General features: G+C 35.6%; 1 protein-coding gene across 2 annotated transcripts in view; it reads left to right on the forward strand.

Moving 5' to 3' along the window:
- The window catches only part of PARN (poly(A)-specific ribonuclease), a 191,763-nt gene that overhangs the window by 49,564 nt on the left and 127,160 nt on the right, over positions 1-15,039 (forward strand). For both annotated transcript variants that reach the window (XM_044659120.1, XM_044659112.1), the window contains exons 19-20: positions 12,591-12,646; positions 13,822-13,908. In XM_044659120.1, coding sequence (XP_044515055.1) covers positions 12,591-12,646; positions 13,822-13,908 — 143 coding nt within the window. The remainder of the gene's footprint in view (positions 1-12,590; positions 12,647-13,821; positions 13,909-15,039) is intronic.

Raw genomic sequence — 15,039 nt, forward strand, 5'->3', positions numbered from 1 at the left:
TCCCCCACTCTATGGACTATATATATAGACTTGCCCTTCTATTGATTTACTGAACCAGAGTGTTTGAGCTGTTATGCCCTGAGTACAAATCTTCTCTTTTCTCAGTCCTCTACTGGAATTTTGGATTCAACTAAAAAAACTAACTAACCTGCCTAGCTGGCCTGCCCTGAGGCAAATTTTTCACTGTAGCCAGCAGGGAGAGGGTGTCCAGCCAGATGTGGTCCCTCCCTCAGGTTCCTCCCTGCCAGTCCTTATTATAGTCCTGGACCATATGTGGTGGGTCAGAGACAAACCCTTGAGGCTAAGTCTCTACTTGGATCTTAACACAGACAGCCTGTCTTTTTGCAGGTCTTGGCGCTGGGTGGAGGAGGGTACCTCTCCGTTTTCCCATGAAAATAGACAAACTGTGCCTACCTTTCAAGTTGTTTTCAGTAGAAGAGTCTCATGACTTCTTGTTGGGTTTGGATTTCTTTTTTCTTTGAAGTGCGATATAAATATTGGTTTGGAAGGATTGTTGAAGAGGTTAGGGCTTTAGGTACTCTTATGCTGCCATCTTGGCTCCGCCTTTTGTTTTATCTTGAGCATCGCAGTGTTTCAATAGCACAACCAAACCTACTTATCCTCCAAAAATGCTTATTTTAAAATTTAATATTTAAGTGAAGTGAATATAGGGAACTGCCTTGGAGTCAGAAAGACTGTAGATAAGGCACTTATTAACTTGTCACAGAACTAAACTACTCTCTTAAGGCAGAAGTCATGGGTAAATTGTGGCTCTGCCTAAGGAAGGAATTTCTGTATAAAGAGTTTCTTACATACATGAAACTGGATCTTCCTCCTTTCTCCCTTCTCATCTACTTTCCCTTGAAAGATAGATATTATCTATATGTTTAGCTGCAAAAACTCCCTTATTTAAATGTATTGGGTAAAAAATTCTTAAGTTTAGCTATATAACAGTTTTGTGCTTGCATGTATAACTTCTATATTGTTACAGATTTTAGGGCAAGTAAGATAACTATTTAGTACTGTCACTGGGGAAAGAGAGAGAATGTCTAGTTTTTCTTTTTACCTTGGATGTACCCTGTCCAGGGGTTGATGCCACACATAAGCTGTTTGGTGTATCTGGGTAGCACTTTGTGTGTTGACAGAGGGGAAAAGAGTTGTAGTGCTGGCTCTTAGAAAATTGCTCTTCGTAGGACAAGGGCAGCCCAGCAAGCTTCTTGAGAAAGTACTTCATGGTTATCTGTATTTTACTTTAAAATATTTCTATACAAATTGCAGTGTGAGGGAGAAACCGACTCCTCCTGTTTGCAGTTTTTTACAATAATGAAGAAGCTGTGTAAGTTGTGAGGAAATAGAGAATGGCAGCTTGATCCTCTCTTTCAGCTTATCTTCTGGTAGAAACACATAAAGCTGAAACAGTGCCTTTCAAGTGCCACCTTCCAAGACCCTGTGGTGGCAGGGAGAGTTCAGGAGAAAATGGAGACAGGCAAGATAGGAGAAGTAGGAAGCTAATAAATGGATGACAATCGTCCACAACATGCTGTGGAAGCAAATATCCCTAGAATTTAAGGGTGTTACTTTAGCTTCCTTTTAATGGTAGCAGCACAGAGGAACTGGATGAATCATCATCTTTTTAAAAATAGTATTTTATGCCCTCTAGACATCTTCAGAAATGTAGCCTTAAACCATGGGAAATTATAACTCAGCCTACTTTTAAACTCCATCAAATTGGGTTTATTGTACTGCTGTAAACATTTATTTCCAGATAGGATGAGCTTAGACAAACAGGTACTTTAAAACAAAGGAGTTTTTACAAAAATATATGAGGGTATATTCGAAGGTAGGTACTTTGGTGAAATAACATTGCATTAGGGTCTTCTAGATAGATTAAAGGAAGAAATAAGCCCAGCAGAGTATGCATTGGTCCTACATGCATTTATTGAAGCTGTCACCTTTTTGCCTTTTTCTCTCATTGCTCCAAACCTCTAGCCCAAGACTCCTCAAACATCATCTCTGTATGGGCACTTCTAGAATAATTTGCAAGTAAAGACTGCCATGAGGCAGAGAGAAGAGGAAGAGGGTATTGCTTATTAATTTATCTTCTGACCTGTTATCTGACTTCTTTATTGTTTCTATTCTGACTTTTTAGACCATGTCTGAATCAGTGCTTGCTTTCAAGACACCATTAGTGAGGGGTTTGTCTTAGTTTGTTATTTGTTGACCTACATTCACATTTTTAATGACCAAAAAGTCTTGATTTTTGAAAAAAGCCAGCCCTCTGTTTGAGGGTTTGTCTGTGTGGGAAACCTTAAATGGCATTCACCTGAACTCATCCTAGAACCTGGCACCATCCACAATACTGACACTTAGAAAGCTGTATGAGGCAGTCCAAACACCAAGCTGTCATGATGTGGTGAAGATGCTTTTATTACTTTGCAAAAATTCCCCTTCAGGATAAGTATTGACTTAATATGTTTATCTTAATTCTACCTTGTTTGGAAAAATAATATCAACCCACATATCCATATTTTAGCAACTTGTCTACCCTATTAGGGGGAGATTAGCAGTGAAATGTATGAAAAAGCAGCCTTGCCTTGTACTTACAGGGCTTAAGTTACATTACACTCCAAGCAAGCAGGCAAGTGGTTCTTTTTAAGAATCTGTTGTTATCCTGTATTAAGAGGCAACAATCTCAAAACTGAGAAAAACATTCTAGGAACTTATTGTTAGTATGAAAGAAAGATAGTTTTAGTAGCTTTTTGTTTTCACAAACTAACCCATGGGTTTTAAGAGCTGTTGCTGACTTTACTGTTTTGCGCAATCACTGTGTTTAGTTTACTCTTATATTTTACAATCTATCCTTCCAGATGAAAGGTAAAAGAAATATAGATATTGCCTCTATTGAATGGCCACTTCAACATTTTTATTCTTGTATACTCTAGATATAATTTTATGAGGCTCATTTGGTGAGTACTCTTCAAATGAACTTTCCTCACATTTGGTGCTGGTAATGCTACATCTCTGTTCTGAGGAAAGCACACGAATTGACCTCTGTGAACAAATGTCAGGCAACCCTCTCTTTGTCCAAAGAGTAAGTGACTTGGTTGAAAATTGTGTCCACAACTGACTAGAAGTAAAATAAATAATTCTAAAACAACTCTCTTCTGTGCATTCACTCATATTTTACACAGAAGCATTACTGAACATTCATAATAAAGTCTTATTTGAGACACATTTCTGCTTCCCTTTTCCTCTTGACGATAAAATTAGTTTTTCATAGCCCATAAATATGTATAATCATGAGCCTTAGCATACAAGCTTCTTATGCAGTGCTTTTACTGCTGTGGCCTGGAGGAAATACCAAGACTATTTGCAAGTACAGTAGACCTGGTGAGTCGTTAAATGTTTCAATTTTGAGTTGAAAGGCACAGAGTGAAGCTAAGCTACAAATTAATTCTTCATTAAAATTGCATTGAGATTAGATTTTATTCAGTAGTTCTGTCTCCTAGTTTTCAGTGGGGTAAGAGAAGTACTATTTCACTTGAAAATATCTAAATCTATAATCCTGTGTGCATGATCTCTCTTGAGGAGAAGTTTATTGGAAAGACAAGTATGATTTTGATGACAACAGGCAAAATGAAATCTACATTTTGGCCTGTATATAAAGTCCTAGCACTTTGATAGAAAGATGAAGAATTTGATGACTGGAGATTTTGCTCTGTCAAAGAAATTAGAATAAGTGTTCTTGGGTAAAATGTGCTTTGACATGGTATTCAGGGTTCTCCTGACTAGCTATTAAGTTTATATGATTGTGTGATGGTCTGTTTCCCTCTTGAATTCAATTATTCTACAACTTTCTGATGGTGATCACTACATTAGAATTCAGGTTCCTAGAAAAACATGGTACATGTGGGTCTTTTTTCCCCACAACATACTCTTCACAATACACGTGGAAAGACTACTCTTGAATTGTAGCTATAGCTATTGGATTTCCTACCTATTGCTTCATCCTAATCTTCTTCTTAACTGATTGAAGCCTTTCCTTAGAGAGAAAACCTGCTCATAGGTGGGTCCTAGGATAGCTCTGCCACTCTTTACTAGTACATCATTGTACTACATTATTTGAAACAAATTTAGTATGTTTGAAAAAATATCTTTTCTGCTGACCTTGTCAGTGGTTACTGTGCTTCAGGTAGTTGGTTCATCAGATAGCTATTGCTTGGGGATCCAGTTATCATGCAGTACACACACACACACACACACACACACACACACACACACTCTCTTGTTAAATAGAGATATATGCCCTACTTATCTCACCAGGGTACTTTTAAAGGAAGAGCTATCTATGTAAACCTTAAAGCAAAATAGGCATGTGAGCTTCAGATGGAAGATGAATTTTGTGCTTGACTTCATTGTTAGTGTTACTCTTTTACTGGGTTGATGGGTTGCGGGTTGCTCTTGTAATGAGTCAGCCAGTTGAATAGGTCAAGACCTCACCTAAATGTGGTTGAAGGTTTAGAATGTGAGGTCAGACAGATTAAGGTATTGCCATTTCTCTGTAGCTTTGGTTGAGTGCTTTTTATTCATCTAAAAAGTGCCATTTAGAATCTTGTGTTTGCTTTTTAAAAAAAATAATTTAATAAATAGAAGTGGCACAAATTTTTTAAATATGTGAAAGGTTAATCAAATTTCTAAAATGTTGGTATGTTTCTTATCAAAATTCAGCTTAACCAATATCTTAAATACATGCCTGCCATCAAGTTTTGCTTTGTAAAATATTTCATCAGCTGCTGCTCAGGTGACTGAAAAGATTGTATTTGTAATCCTAGCCATAACATTATCCAAAAAGCAGGGATTTGATGCATACACTTCACTTTTTTTTAAATTTTAAACATTTATTAATATTCATTTTTAACATGGTTACATGATTCATGCGCCTACTTTCCCCTTCACTCCCTGCATTCCCCCCACCCATAGCCGACACACATTTCCACTGGTTTTATCATGTGTCCTTGATCAAGACCTATTTCCAAATTGTTGGTAGTTGCATTGGTGTGGTAGTTTCGAGTCCACATCCTCAATCATGTCCACCCCAACCCATGCGTTCAAGCAGCTGTTTTTCTTATATGTTTCCTCTCCTGCAGTCCTTCCTCTGGATGTGGGTAGTGTTCTTTACCATAAATCCCTCAGAATTGTCCTGGGTCTTTTTATTGCTGCTGGTACAGAGGTCCATTACATTCGATTTTACCATAGTATATCAGTCTCTGTGTACAATGTTCTTCTGGCTCTGCTCCTCTCACTCTGCATCAGGTCCTGGAGGTCTTTCCAGTTCACCTGGAACTCCTCCAGTTTATTATTCCTTTTAGCACAATAGTATTCCATCACAAGCATATACCATCATTTGTTCAGCCATTCCCCAATTGAAGGGCATACCCTCCTTTTCCAGTTTTTTGCCACCACAAAAAGCGCGGCTATAAATATTTTTGTACAAGTCTGTTTATCTATGATCTCTTTGGGGTACAAACCCAACAATGGTATGGCTGGATCAAAGGGCAGGCATTCTTTTATAGCCCTTTGAGCATAGTTCCAAATTGCCAGCCAGAATGGTTGGATCAGTTCACAACTCCACCAGCAATGCATTAATGTCCCAATTTTGCCACATCCCCTCCAGCATTCATTACTCTCCCCTTCTTTCATTTTAGCCAATCTGCTAGGTGTACACTTCACTTTTGACATGACTCCACAATAAGAATTCTAATGAACATAGATGTGGTGACTGAGTTGACCAAACAAGAAGACCTTCTCTATGGAGCCACTGATTTGAGAAATTATCATACAGAAACCGTCTCACATATAAACCATAACAATTGCTTGTCTTGCTAAAATTAAAATTTTATCATTTAAAATTCAAAAATATATATAGAAGAAAACTTTAAATGAAAGTTTGTAGCATTTTTAGTTCAGAAATTATTACATTTTAAAACTATAAGACTTTTGGGATACTCTATACTGTAAACTCTGTATTTGCATTGATGCTTTTTTTTCCCCCATGAAAATGATAGAACTTATTGGAGAGCATGTTTCCTTAAAAAGGGAGGATAGTTTTGCTTCTATAGTAACAAGGAACGTAGAAGAAGGGAAAGTTTAGGGGGGGAAGATCATAAGTTCAGTTTAAGATATCTCATGGACATCCAGTTTGAGAATTTTGGAAGGCCATTGGAGGTGGAATGTTAGAGGTCAGCAGAAAATTTGAGGCATAATAGATGGATTTGAAAATCATTAGCATAGAGATGTATTTAAATCTATGTAAGGTGATGAGATCACCATATGAAATGGTATCAAGGGAAAAGAAATGAGAACTCTGGACAGAACTCTTGAGGGACACCTGCAGTTAGAGGGTATGAAATCTGTAAAAGAATCCAGTAAAGGAGACTGAGAAGAAGTAGTCAAATAGAAAAAGAATCAAGAAAGAGGGGTCTCTAAAACCTAGAGAGAAAAAAGTATCAAGGAGGAGAAAGTGATCAACAATGTCAAAGGTTATAGAGAAATCAAGAAGAATGAGGATTGGGAAAAGGCCACTGGCTGAATTTGATAATAATGGTAAAACTTTGGAGAGATCAGTTTCCTAGAATGATACTATCAGAAGACAGATTGAAAGGGATTAATAAGAGTGAGAGGAGAGAAAATGGAGGTATCTATTGCAGCTGGCCTTTTTTTTTTTTTTAAACCTTACCTTCTCTCTTAATATTATTTCTAAGACAAGAGTAGCAAAGATTAGACAATTAGGGTTAAGTGCCCAGAGACACACACCTAGGAAAAATCTGGGGACAGATTTGAACCCAGGTCCCCTGACTCCTGGCCTGGCACTTTATCCACTGTGTTACCTACCTGCCCCACAGATAGTCTCTTCAAGGACCTTAATAGTTACCAAGGGCAGAAGAGATCCAGGAACTTAGTTATCAAGGATGGAAAGATCGAGTAATGAGGTTTTTTTCACCCAGGTTGGGGAAAACAGGGGCCTGTTTGTAGGCAGAGAAGACCAATCTAAGGGAAAGAATAAAAATAAGTGAGAGTGGAGGGCAGCTGAGTAGCTCAGTAGATTGAGAGCCAGGCCCAGAGATAGGAGGTCCTGGGTTCAAATATGATCTCAGACAGGTCCTAACTGTGTGACCCTGGACAAGTCACTTAACCCCCATTGCCTAGCCCTTACCACTCTTCTGCCTTGGAACTGATACACAGTATTGACTCCAAGACAGAAGGTAAGGGCCTAAAAATAAATAAACAAACAAACAAATAAATAAATGAGAGTGAAGATGACAGAATAATATATTGGAGGAGACAGGATGGAATGCAATCATTTGAACAAGTAGAGAATGGGAGTAAAGGAGGAGATAGTGGCAGAAGGTATCTGCTTTGTTGTTAATGTCAGGCAAGTGCTAAATAAACAATAAAATATTCATGAAAAGAGATGTAAGAATTAATTGCATTAAGGATCTGAGAGTAGGGTTTTTCTTAACTTTTGTGTTTGCATTTCAGCAGCACATAACACCATCACAGAAACAAGAATGAAATTTTGTAGAACCGTTGGTTTGAGTGAATATCTTTTGATATCTAAAGGTGAAAGAAATTCTGATTATTCTTTAATACAATTCACAAGGAAGGAATAACCTTTCATGTACTTATAAAAATTTCTTTGGTTTTTCCATTTTTTTGTTTAAAATGTAACCTATCATGTAAGGTGATTTCTATGTAAAGTGTTTTACAATTCTCTACAGAATTAGTGTAGACCCTGTGATAGCTAGCCTGTGTGTAATATACATCCACTTAGAGGATTTTATTAAAATTTTAAAGACCACACTTTTTTTCCAGCATAACGGTCTACAAGCAACATTTTACAAGGGAGATGAAAGTTCACTGAGAGAAGTTTGCCTTGGTTTTTATTCCCAGAAGCAAAACTGCAAAACAAGAGTTCATTTCACAATCTCATGACTTTTCTTAACATATTGTTGCCTGCCAATTTACAGTGTGGAGTTTCATGTTTTGACATAGTTTGGGTCCAAAACCAAATCACTAAAATCAGAGGAATGGGAAAAAGTTAAGGACTGTTAATAAATTGTATATAAGAACTTTCTATTTAGTTGAAATAATAAGCAGCCAAGATAATGTGGTTTGGATAACTTTTTGTCATTTGGATAGTTTTTTGTCATTTGAGTATTTTATTTTGACTAGGAATTAATTTTAATTTGAAAAAGGTTTTATATGCTAGAAATAATTTGTAGACAACCTATAATTTAGCACAGAAAATTGACAGTTTCTTTAAATAGCACATATTAACGAGATTAATGGAGGACCTTTTAAAATATTAAATCATAGGCCACATATATAGGCAGATTGAAAAGATTCCACAAATTTTCCAAATATAGTATTAGGTAAGCCTATAACTAAAAATATCAAACAAAAAGAGAATCCTCTGTCAATGCGTTTCCTTTCTTCCTTCCCTTAAAAAAAAACCCCACTTATCTTTAGTATCAATTCTAAGACAAGAGCAGCAAGGGCTAGGCAATCAAAGTAAGTGACTTGCCCAGAGTCACCACGCTTGGAAGTATCTAGGCCAGATTTGAACCTAGGTCCTCCCCAACTCCAGGCCTTGTACTCTATCCACTTTACTGCCTACCTGCCCATGTTAATGTCTTTTATTTATTTTATTTTTAAATATTTTTCCATGTTTATGTAATTCATTTTCTTTCCCTCTCCTCTTTTCTCCCCCCCTCCTAGAGCTGACAAGCAATTCCACTGGGTTGTACAAATGTTATTACTTACTACCTGTTTCCATTGTAAATGCTTTTTAAATAAATTATTTCCCTTGGTTTAAATTTGACATTTTTCTCATTCACAGTGAACTTCTAAGCCAGTCAAGAATAAACAGTATCCTGAGATATGTTATTAATAATGTCATACTTTCAAATATATTGTGGAAAAGTGGCCTATTAATTGAAAATTTTGGAAATTAATGTTTTGTCTGTTGACTGATAATTTCAAAGATGATCCAAAGTATCATGGACTGAGAGTTGGAAAAGACCTCGGAGTCCATCACCCTTGTTTTACAGATGAGGAAACAGGCAAGGGGAGTTTAAATGACTTGCCCAGCATTTTAACAGCTTGAGCACCATTTGGTAATCATGTAATATTTGAGGTAGGATTTGAACTCAGGGCTTCTTGACTCCCAAGTCCAGCACTTTCTCTACTAAACCATTTAGCTGCCACTTTGCATTTCAGTTACTACTCAGTTGGAAAATACTAATAGCATTTTAGGGTTTCATGACCTTCACTTTCACTTGAATCCTACTTAAATAATTAATGCTTAGTGACTACAATATGAAAATTATTTAAAGAAGCCCTGTCATAATTCTTTCATTATATGAACTATAATTCCTTTATAATATAATTCATATAACTTCTTATAATCTCTTGTTCTTGAAGTCTTATAATATTTTAATACTTTTTCAGGAATATAGTTCTTTTTTTTTTTAACCCATATCTTCTGTCTCAGAATCAATACTGTTTAATGGTTCCAAGGCATAAGAGTTGTACAGGTTAGGCAATGGTGGGAGTTAAATGATTTGCCCGGTTTCACATAGCTAAGAAGTGCCTGAGGACAGATTTGAATCCAGGATCTCCTATCTTCAGGCCTCATTCTCAGTCTCCTGAACCTAGCCTGCCCCCTCACCCCCAAGAATATATATTTTTAAGAAATGTAATTTAACCTATACTTTTATGTTCTTAAACCAATAAATAGAGGATTTGCCAGAATTCGGGGATTAGTTTTTTTAGTTTTCCATATATAGAATTTAATTTCATTTTATGAATTTTTGTGGCACAGTAGAATATTGAGACTGCTAAACTTAGTTTGAATGAACTCTTTCAGGCCAATTCTTAGGTGTTAGGATTAATTTAGTAAGCAAAAGGAATCTTGAAAAGTGAGCACATTTTTTAAAAAATAGGAAGATAGGTTTTTTTGGAAAAACTTTATTTTTAAAGACTCTTATCTTCCATCTTAGAATCAATAGTGCGTATTGGTTCCAAGGCAAAAAGGACTAGGCAATTGGGGGTTAAGTGACTTGTCCAGGGTCACACAGCTAGAAAGTATCTGAGGTCAAATTTGAGGAAGATAGATTCTTAACAAGTAGTTCAGAATTATAAAGCTGTAATATATGAGAAATTATTTTTTTAACTTTATTATTATTTTTTAAAAATCCTTACCTTCTATCTTAGTATGAATACTATGTATTGGTTCTAAGGCAGAAGGGGATAGTCAGCTAGGCAATGGGAATTAAATGACTTGCCCAGGGTCACACAGCTAGGAAGTGTCTGAGGACATATTTTAACCCAGGATTTCCTGTCTCTGGGCCTGACTCTCAATCCACAGAGCCACTCAGTTGCCCCCAAGAAATTATTTATTTTTTTCAACTTTGAATTTTTATATTTTAGAAAATTTTTCCATGGTTACATGATTCATGCTCTTACTTTCCCCTCCCCTCAACACCCTACCCCTCACATAGCCGACGTGCATTTCTACTGGTTTCTTCATGTGTCATCAATCAATACCTATTTCCATATTATTGGCATTGGTGTGGTCATTTCGAGTCTACATCCCAAATCATGTCCTCATCAACCCATGTGTTCAAGCAGTTGTTTTTCTTCTGTGTTTCCACTCCTGTAGTTCTTTCTCTGAATGTGGGTAACATTCTTTTTCATAAGTCCCTGAGAATTGTCCTGGGTCATTGCATTGCTGCTAGTACAGAAGTCCATTACATTCTATTTTACCACAGTGTATCAGTCTCTGTGTACAATGTTCTTCTGGCTCTGCTCCTTTTGCTCTGCATCAATTCTTGGAGGTCTTTCCAGTTCACATGGAATTCCTCCAGTTTATTATTCCTTTGAGCACAATAGTATTCCATCATCAACATATGCCACAATTTGTTCAGCCATTCCCCAATTGAAAGGCATCCCCTTGTTTTCCAGTTTTTTGTCACCACAAAGAGCGCGGCTATAAATATTTTTGTACAAGCCAAGAAATTATTTTTAAAAATAAAACTAGTGAAGATTTTGTAATCATGGGTAGTAATTCTGGCTCTATTGAGAGAAGTAACACAATCATCATTGAGGTCATGCTTAAGAAAGTAAAATAAGAGGTAACCAAGTCATAATTTAAGAATGAGGGATAATGGGTGTGCGCATATGTAATGAGTGTTACTTTGTTTACAAGAAATGTTAAAAGACAAAGAGGAAAGCCTTTATTGCATTGGATGTGGAAGATTTAGGGAAGTACAAGGACCTGAGTGACAAAACTGAAGAGCAGTTGGATGAATTATAAATTGTACTGATGGAAGTGACCATACAGTAAACAACCTGAAACCCATTTAAATATAAATTTTAATTAATATTTTAAGAAACTTCATTTAAAAAATGAAAATGGAAACCTATGTTATACTTGGTTCCTATCGAGATGCATAAATATCTCAGCAACTGAGGATTCTTTATTTTTTGTTTTTGTGTTTTTTAACTAGTTTTTTTTTTTTTTTTAAGAAAAATTTTTTCCATGGTTACGTGATTTATGTTCTTACTCTCTCTATCCCCGGCCCCTCCCCTGTAGTTGACACACATTTCTACTGGTTTCTTCATGTGTCATTGATCAAGATCTATTTCCATATTATTGATAATTGTACTAGGGTGATCATTTACACCCTCAATCATATCCCCATTGACCCATGTGAACAAGCAGTTGTTTTTCTTCTGTGTTTCTACCCCCACAGTTCTTTCTCTGGATATGCAAAGCATTCTTTCTCATAAGTCCCTCAGAATTGTCCTGGATCAATGCATTGTTGCTAGTAGAGAAGTCCATTACATTTAATTGTGCCACAGTGTATCCATTTCTGTGTATATGGTTCTCCTGGTTCTGATCCTTTCACTCTGCATCAATTCCTGGAGGTTGTTCCAATTTACATGGAATTCCTCCAGTTCATTATTCCTTTTAGCACAATAGTATTCCATCACCAACAGATACCACAATTTGTTCAGCCATTCCCCAATCGAAGGACATTCCCTCATTTTCCAATTTTTTGCCACCACAAAGAGCGCGAATATAAACATTTTTGTACAAGTCCTTTTCCTTATTATCTCTTTGGGGTATAAACCCAGTAATGGTTTGGCTGGATCAAAGGACAGGCAGTCTTTTAAAGCCCTTTGGGCATAGTTCCAAATTGTCCTCCAGAATGATTGGATCAATTCACAACTCTACCAGCAATGCATTAATGTTCCAATTTTGCCACATCTCCAACATTTATTACTTTCCTTTGCTGTCATGTTAGCTAATCTGCTACATGTGAGGTGGTATCTCAAGAGTTGTTTTGATTTGCATTTCTCTAATTAATTTACTACTTTTTAAAAATATAGATGATATTTACTATTGCTAGGATTTGTGAAATAAGGTTGATTCTGTTTAGAATGTTTAAAGAATTTTATATTTCCTTTTTTTTAAGTAAATTGTAAGTTTGGCCATTATCTTTTCCCCTTTCTTGTTATTTTAGGTTATTTCTTATGAGGGTCATGGATATCCCATATCTCAATTTGGAAGGACCAGACTGTAAGTGATTTTCATTTCTTTAAGTTTGAAAAATTCAATATGTGGTATTTAGGACTGGTAGGAGAAATATCTCTCAAGAAAATTCCTCATTCATTTCAAAGTGGACAGTCACTCTGATTTTATGATTTCCTCCAGATTTTTATATCCTGTTTTATAACAAAAACTTAGACTTTTATTTTAATTATAGTTATTCAGTAAACTCAGCATTTCTTCAGCAATCACCTTTTAAAAAACCCTAGTTTTTTTGGTACTATTTGGAGCTTTTTCTCCAATTAAAAACTTATGAAAGGCTTGTATACTTAAAAGAAAAATGCTTATTTTTCTCTTTCTTCTATCTGCCTAATTCATGGTTGTCATTTTTTTCTGCCTAACTTTATCTAAGTTATGATTATGTGACTTAGGAATTAAGAATTGAGAGACTTACTGGTATAGATAGGTTGGGTAATGAGTCATTTATTCTCTTCTAAATCAGTATAAAGAATGAACAAATTAAAATGAGAAGTTAAAGATCCTGAACAAAGAGATCTTTACATCTTTAAGAATAAAATTAGTGAGAGTTACAAGAGGATTTTGTGAGAACAAAGAGTATTTTAGCATATAGACTGGGAGATTCTTGATATTTAGGCAGCTGGGTGGTTCTGATAGATAGAACACCTCAGTTGAAGTGTGGCCTCAAACATTCAATAGCTCTGTGACGTTGGACAATTCTCTTAACTTCTGTTTGCCTCCGTTTTCTCATCTGTAAATTGATGAAAATAATAGCAGTTTCAGTCTTCTTTACTCCCAGAGTGCCTATAAAGACTAAATGAGATAATAATCATAAAATGCTTAGCATAGTGCCTGGCACATAGTAGGTACTACATAAAGTTAGCTATTATATTACTTGTCATCATTATTATTATTACTACTATAGCAAAAACTGAGGTCAGGTATAAGATGACTTTCATTTATCCTATTAAAGAGACATAGTTCTTGAGCACCATTTATTAATCATGTAACATTAATAGAGAATCTCCAAGTTAGTCTGTGCTTGATATCTACTGGGAAATGTCTGATATAGAAAAATAAGTTAAAGGAAGTAGTAGAGCCTATAGTTACCTTTGAAGTAGGTAATCTAATATTCTACTTGAGCCACCTTTCAAATGTAAACCTTCCATTAAAAATATGTCTCATAGTGCAACCCAAACGAGATCATGTTCTACATGTGACATTTCCCAAAGAATGGAAAACCAGTGACCTTTACCAGCTTTTTAGTGCCTTTGGTAAGTAACTCAAAGTTACAGATTTACTTTTGTACTTTCAATTTTTAAAAAAATTTTGCTTAGATGGTTAAGAAGTATGTAGAAAGCATCATTTTAGGAAAAAATGTTAATATGCAAGGTTTTAACCTTACTCTTGAGGTCTTTCTATAGCATGATGTAACCTTTAATAAAAACCATTAGAGTTATTTAGGGGAATTTACCAAAAAGCAAGATAAAATTATTCTTGATGTAGTTAAATTTCTGTGACCAGGGAAAACAAAGAAGCCCAGATAAAGGATAAAATTTCTTAGGTTCAAAATAAAAAAAAAATGCTTCCCTATCTGATAATGATATAGTTGTCTTTATATAGTACTTGATGTTAAAAGCAAAGTGATATGTAGATCTTTTTCTAAATTTTAATTTATTTAAAATTTTTTAAAATTTTAAAATATTTTTCCATGTTTACATGATTCATTTTCTTCCCCCTCTTTTCCCTCCCTCCTCCCAGAGCTGACGAGCAATTCTACTGGGTTGTACAAATGTTATCACTTGATACCTATTTCCAAATTATTCATTTTTTGCTATAGAGTGATTTTTTTAAAGCCTAAACCCCAAATCACATACCCATATATACATGTGATAAGTGATGTCATATGTTTTGCTTTTTCATTTCTACTCCCATAATTGTTTCTCTCAATGTGGATAGCATTCATTCCCATAAGTCCTTCAGGTGGCATGTCCTGGCTTGTTGCATTACTACTAGTATCAAAGTTCATTACATTGGATTTTTCCACAATGTTTTACTTTCTGTGTACAATGTTCTGGTTCTGTTCTTCACTCTGCATCAGTTCATTGAGGTTCTTCCGATTCATATAGAAAGCCTCCAGATCATCAGTCTTTATAGGAAAATAATATTCCATCACCATCATATACCACAATTTCTTCAGCATCATATACCACAATTTCTTCCCCACTTGAGGGACACCCCCTCATTTTCCAATTTTTTGCTACCACAAAGCACAGCTATGAATATTTTTTGTACAAGTCTTTTATCTTATCTATTTGGGGTACAAACCCAGCAGTAGTGTTGCTGGATCATTCCTTTAAAGCCCTTTGCTCATAATTACAAATTGTCTTCCAGAATGACTGGAT

The sequence above is a fragment of the Gracilinanus agilis genome, chromosome 1 (genome assembly GCF_016433145.1).
Source record: "Gracilinanus agilis isolate LMUSP501 chromosome 1, AgileGrace, whole genome shotgun sequence".
Classification (NCBI taxonomy): Eukaryota; Metazoa; Chordata; class Mammalia; order Didelphimorphia; family Didelphidae; genus Gracilinanus; species Gracilinanus agilis.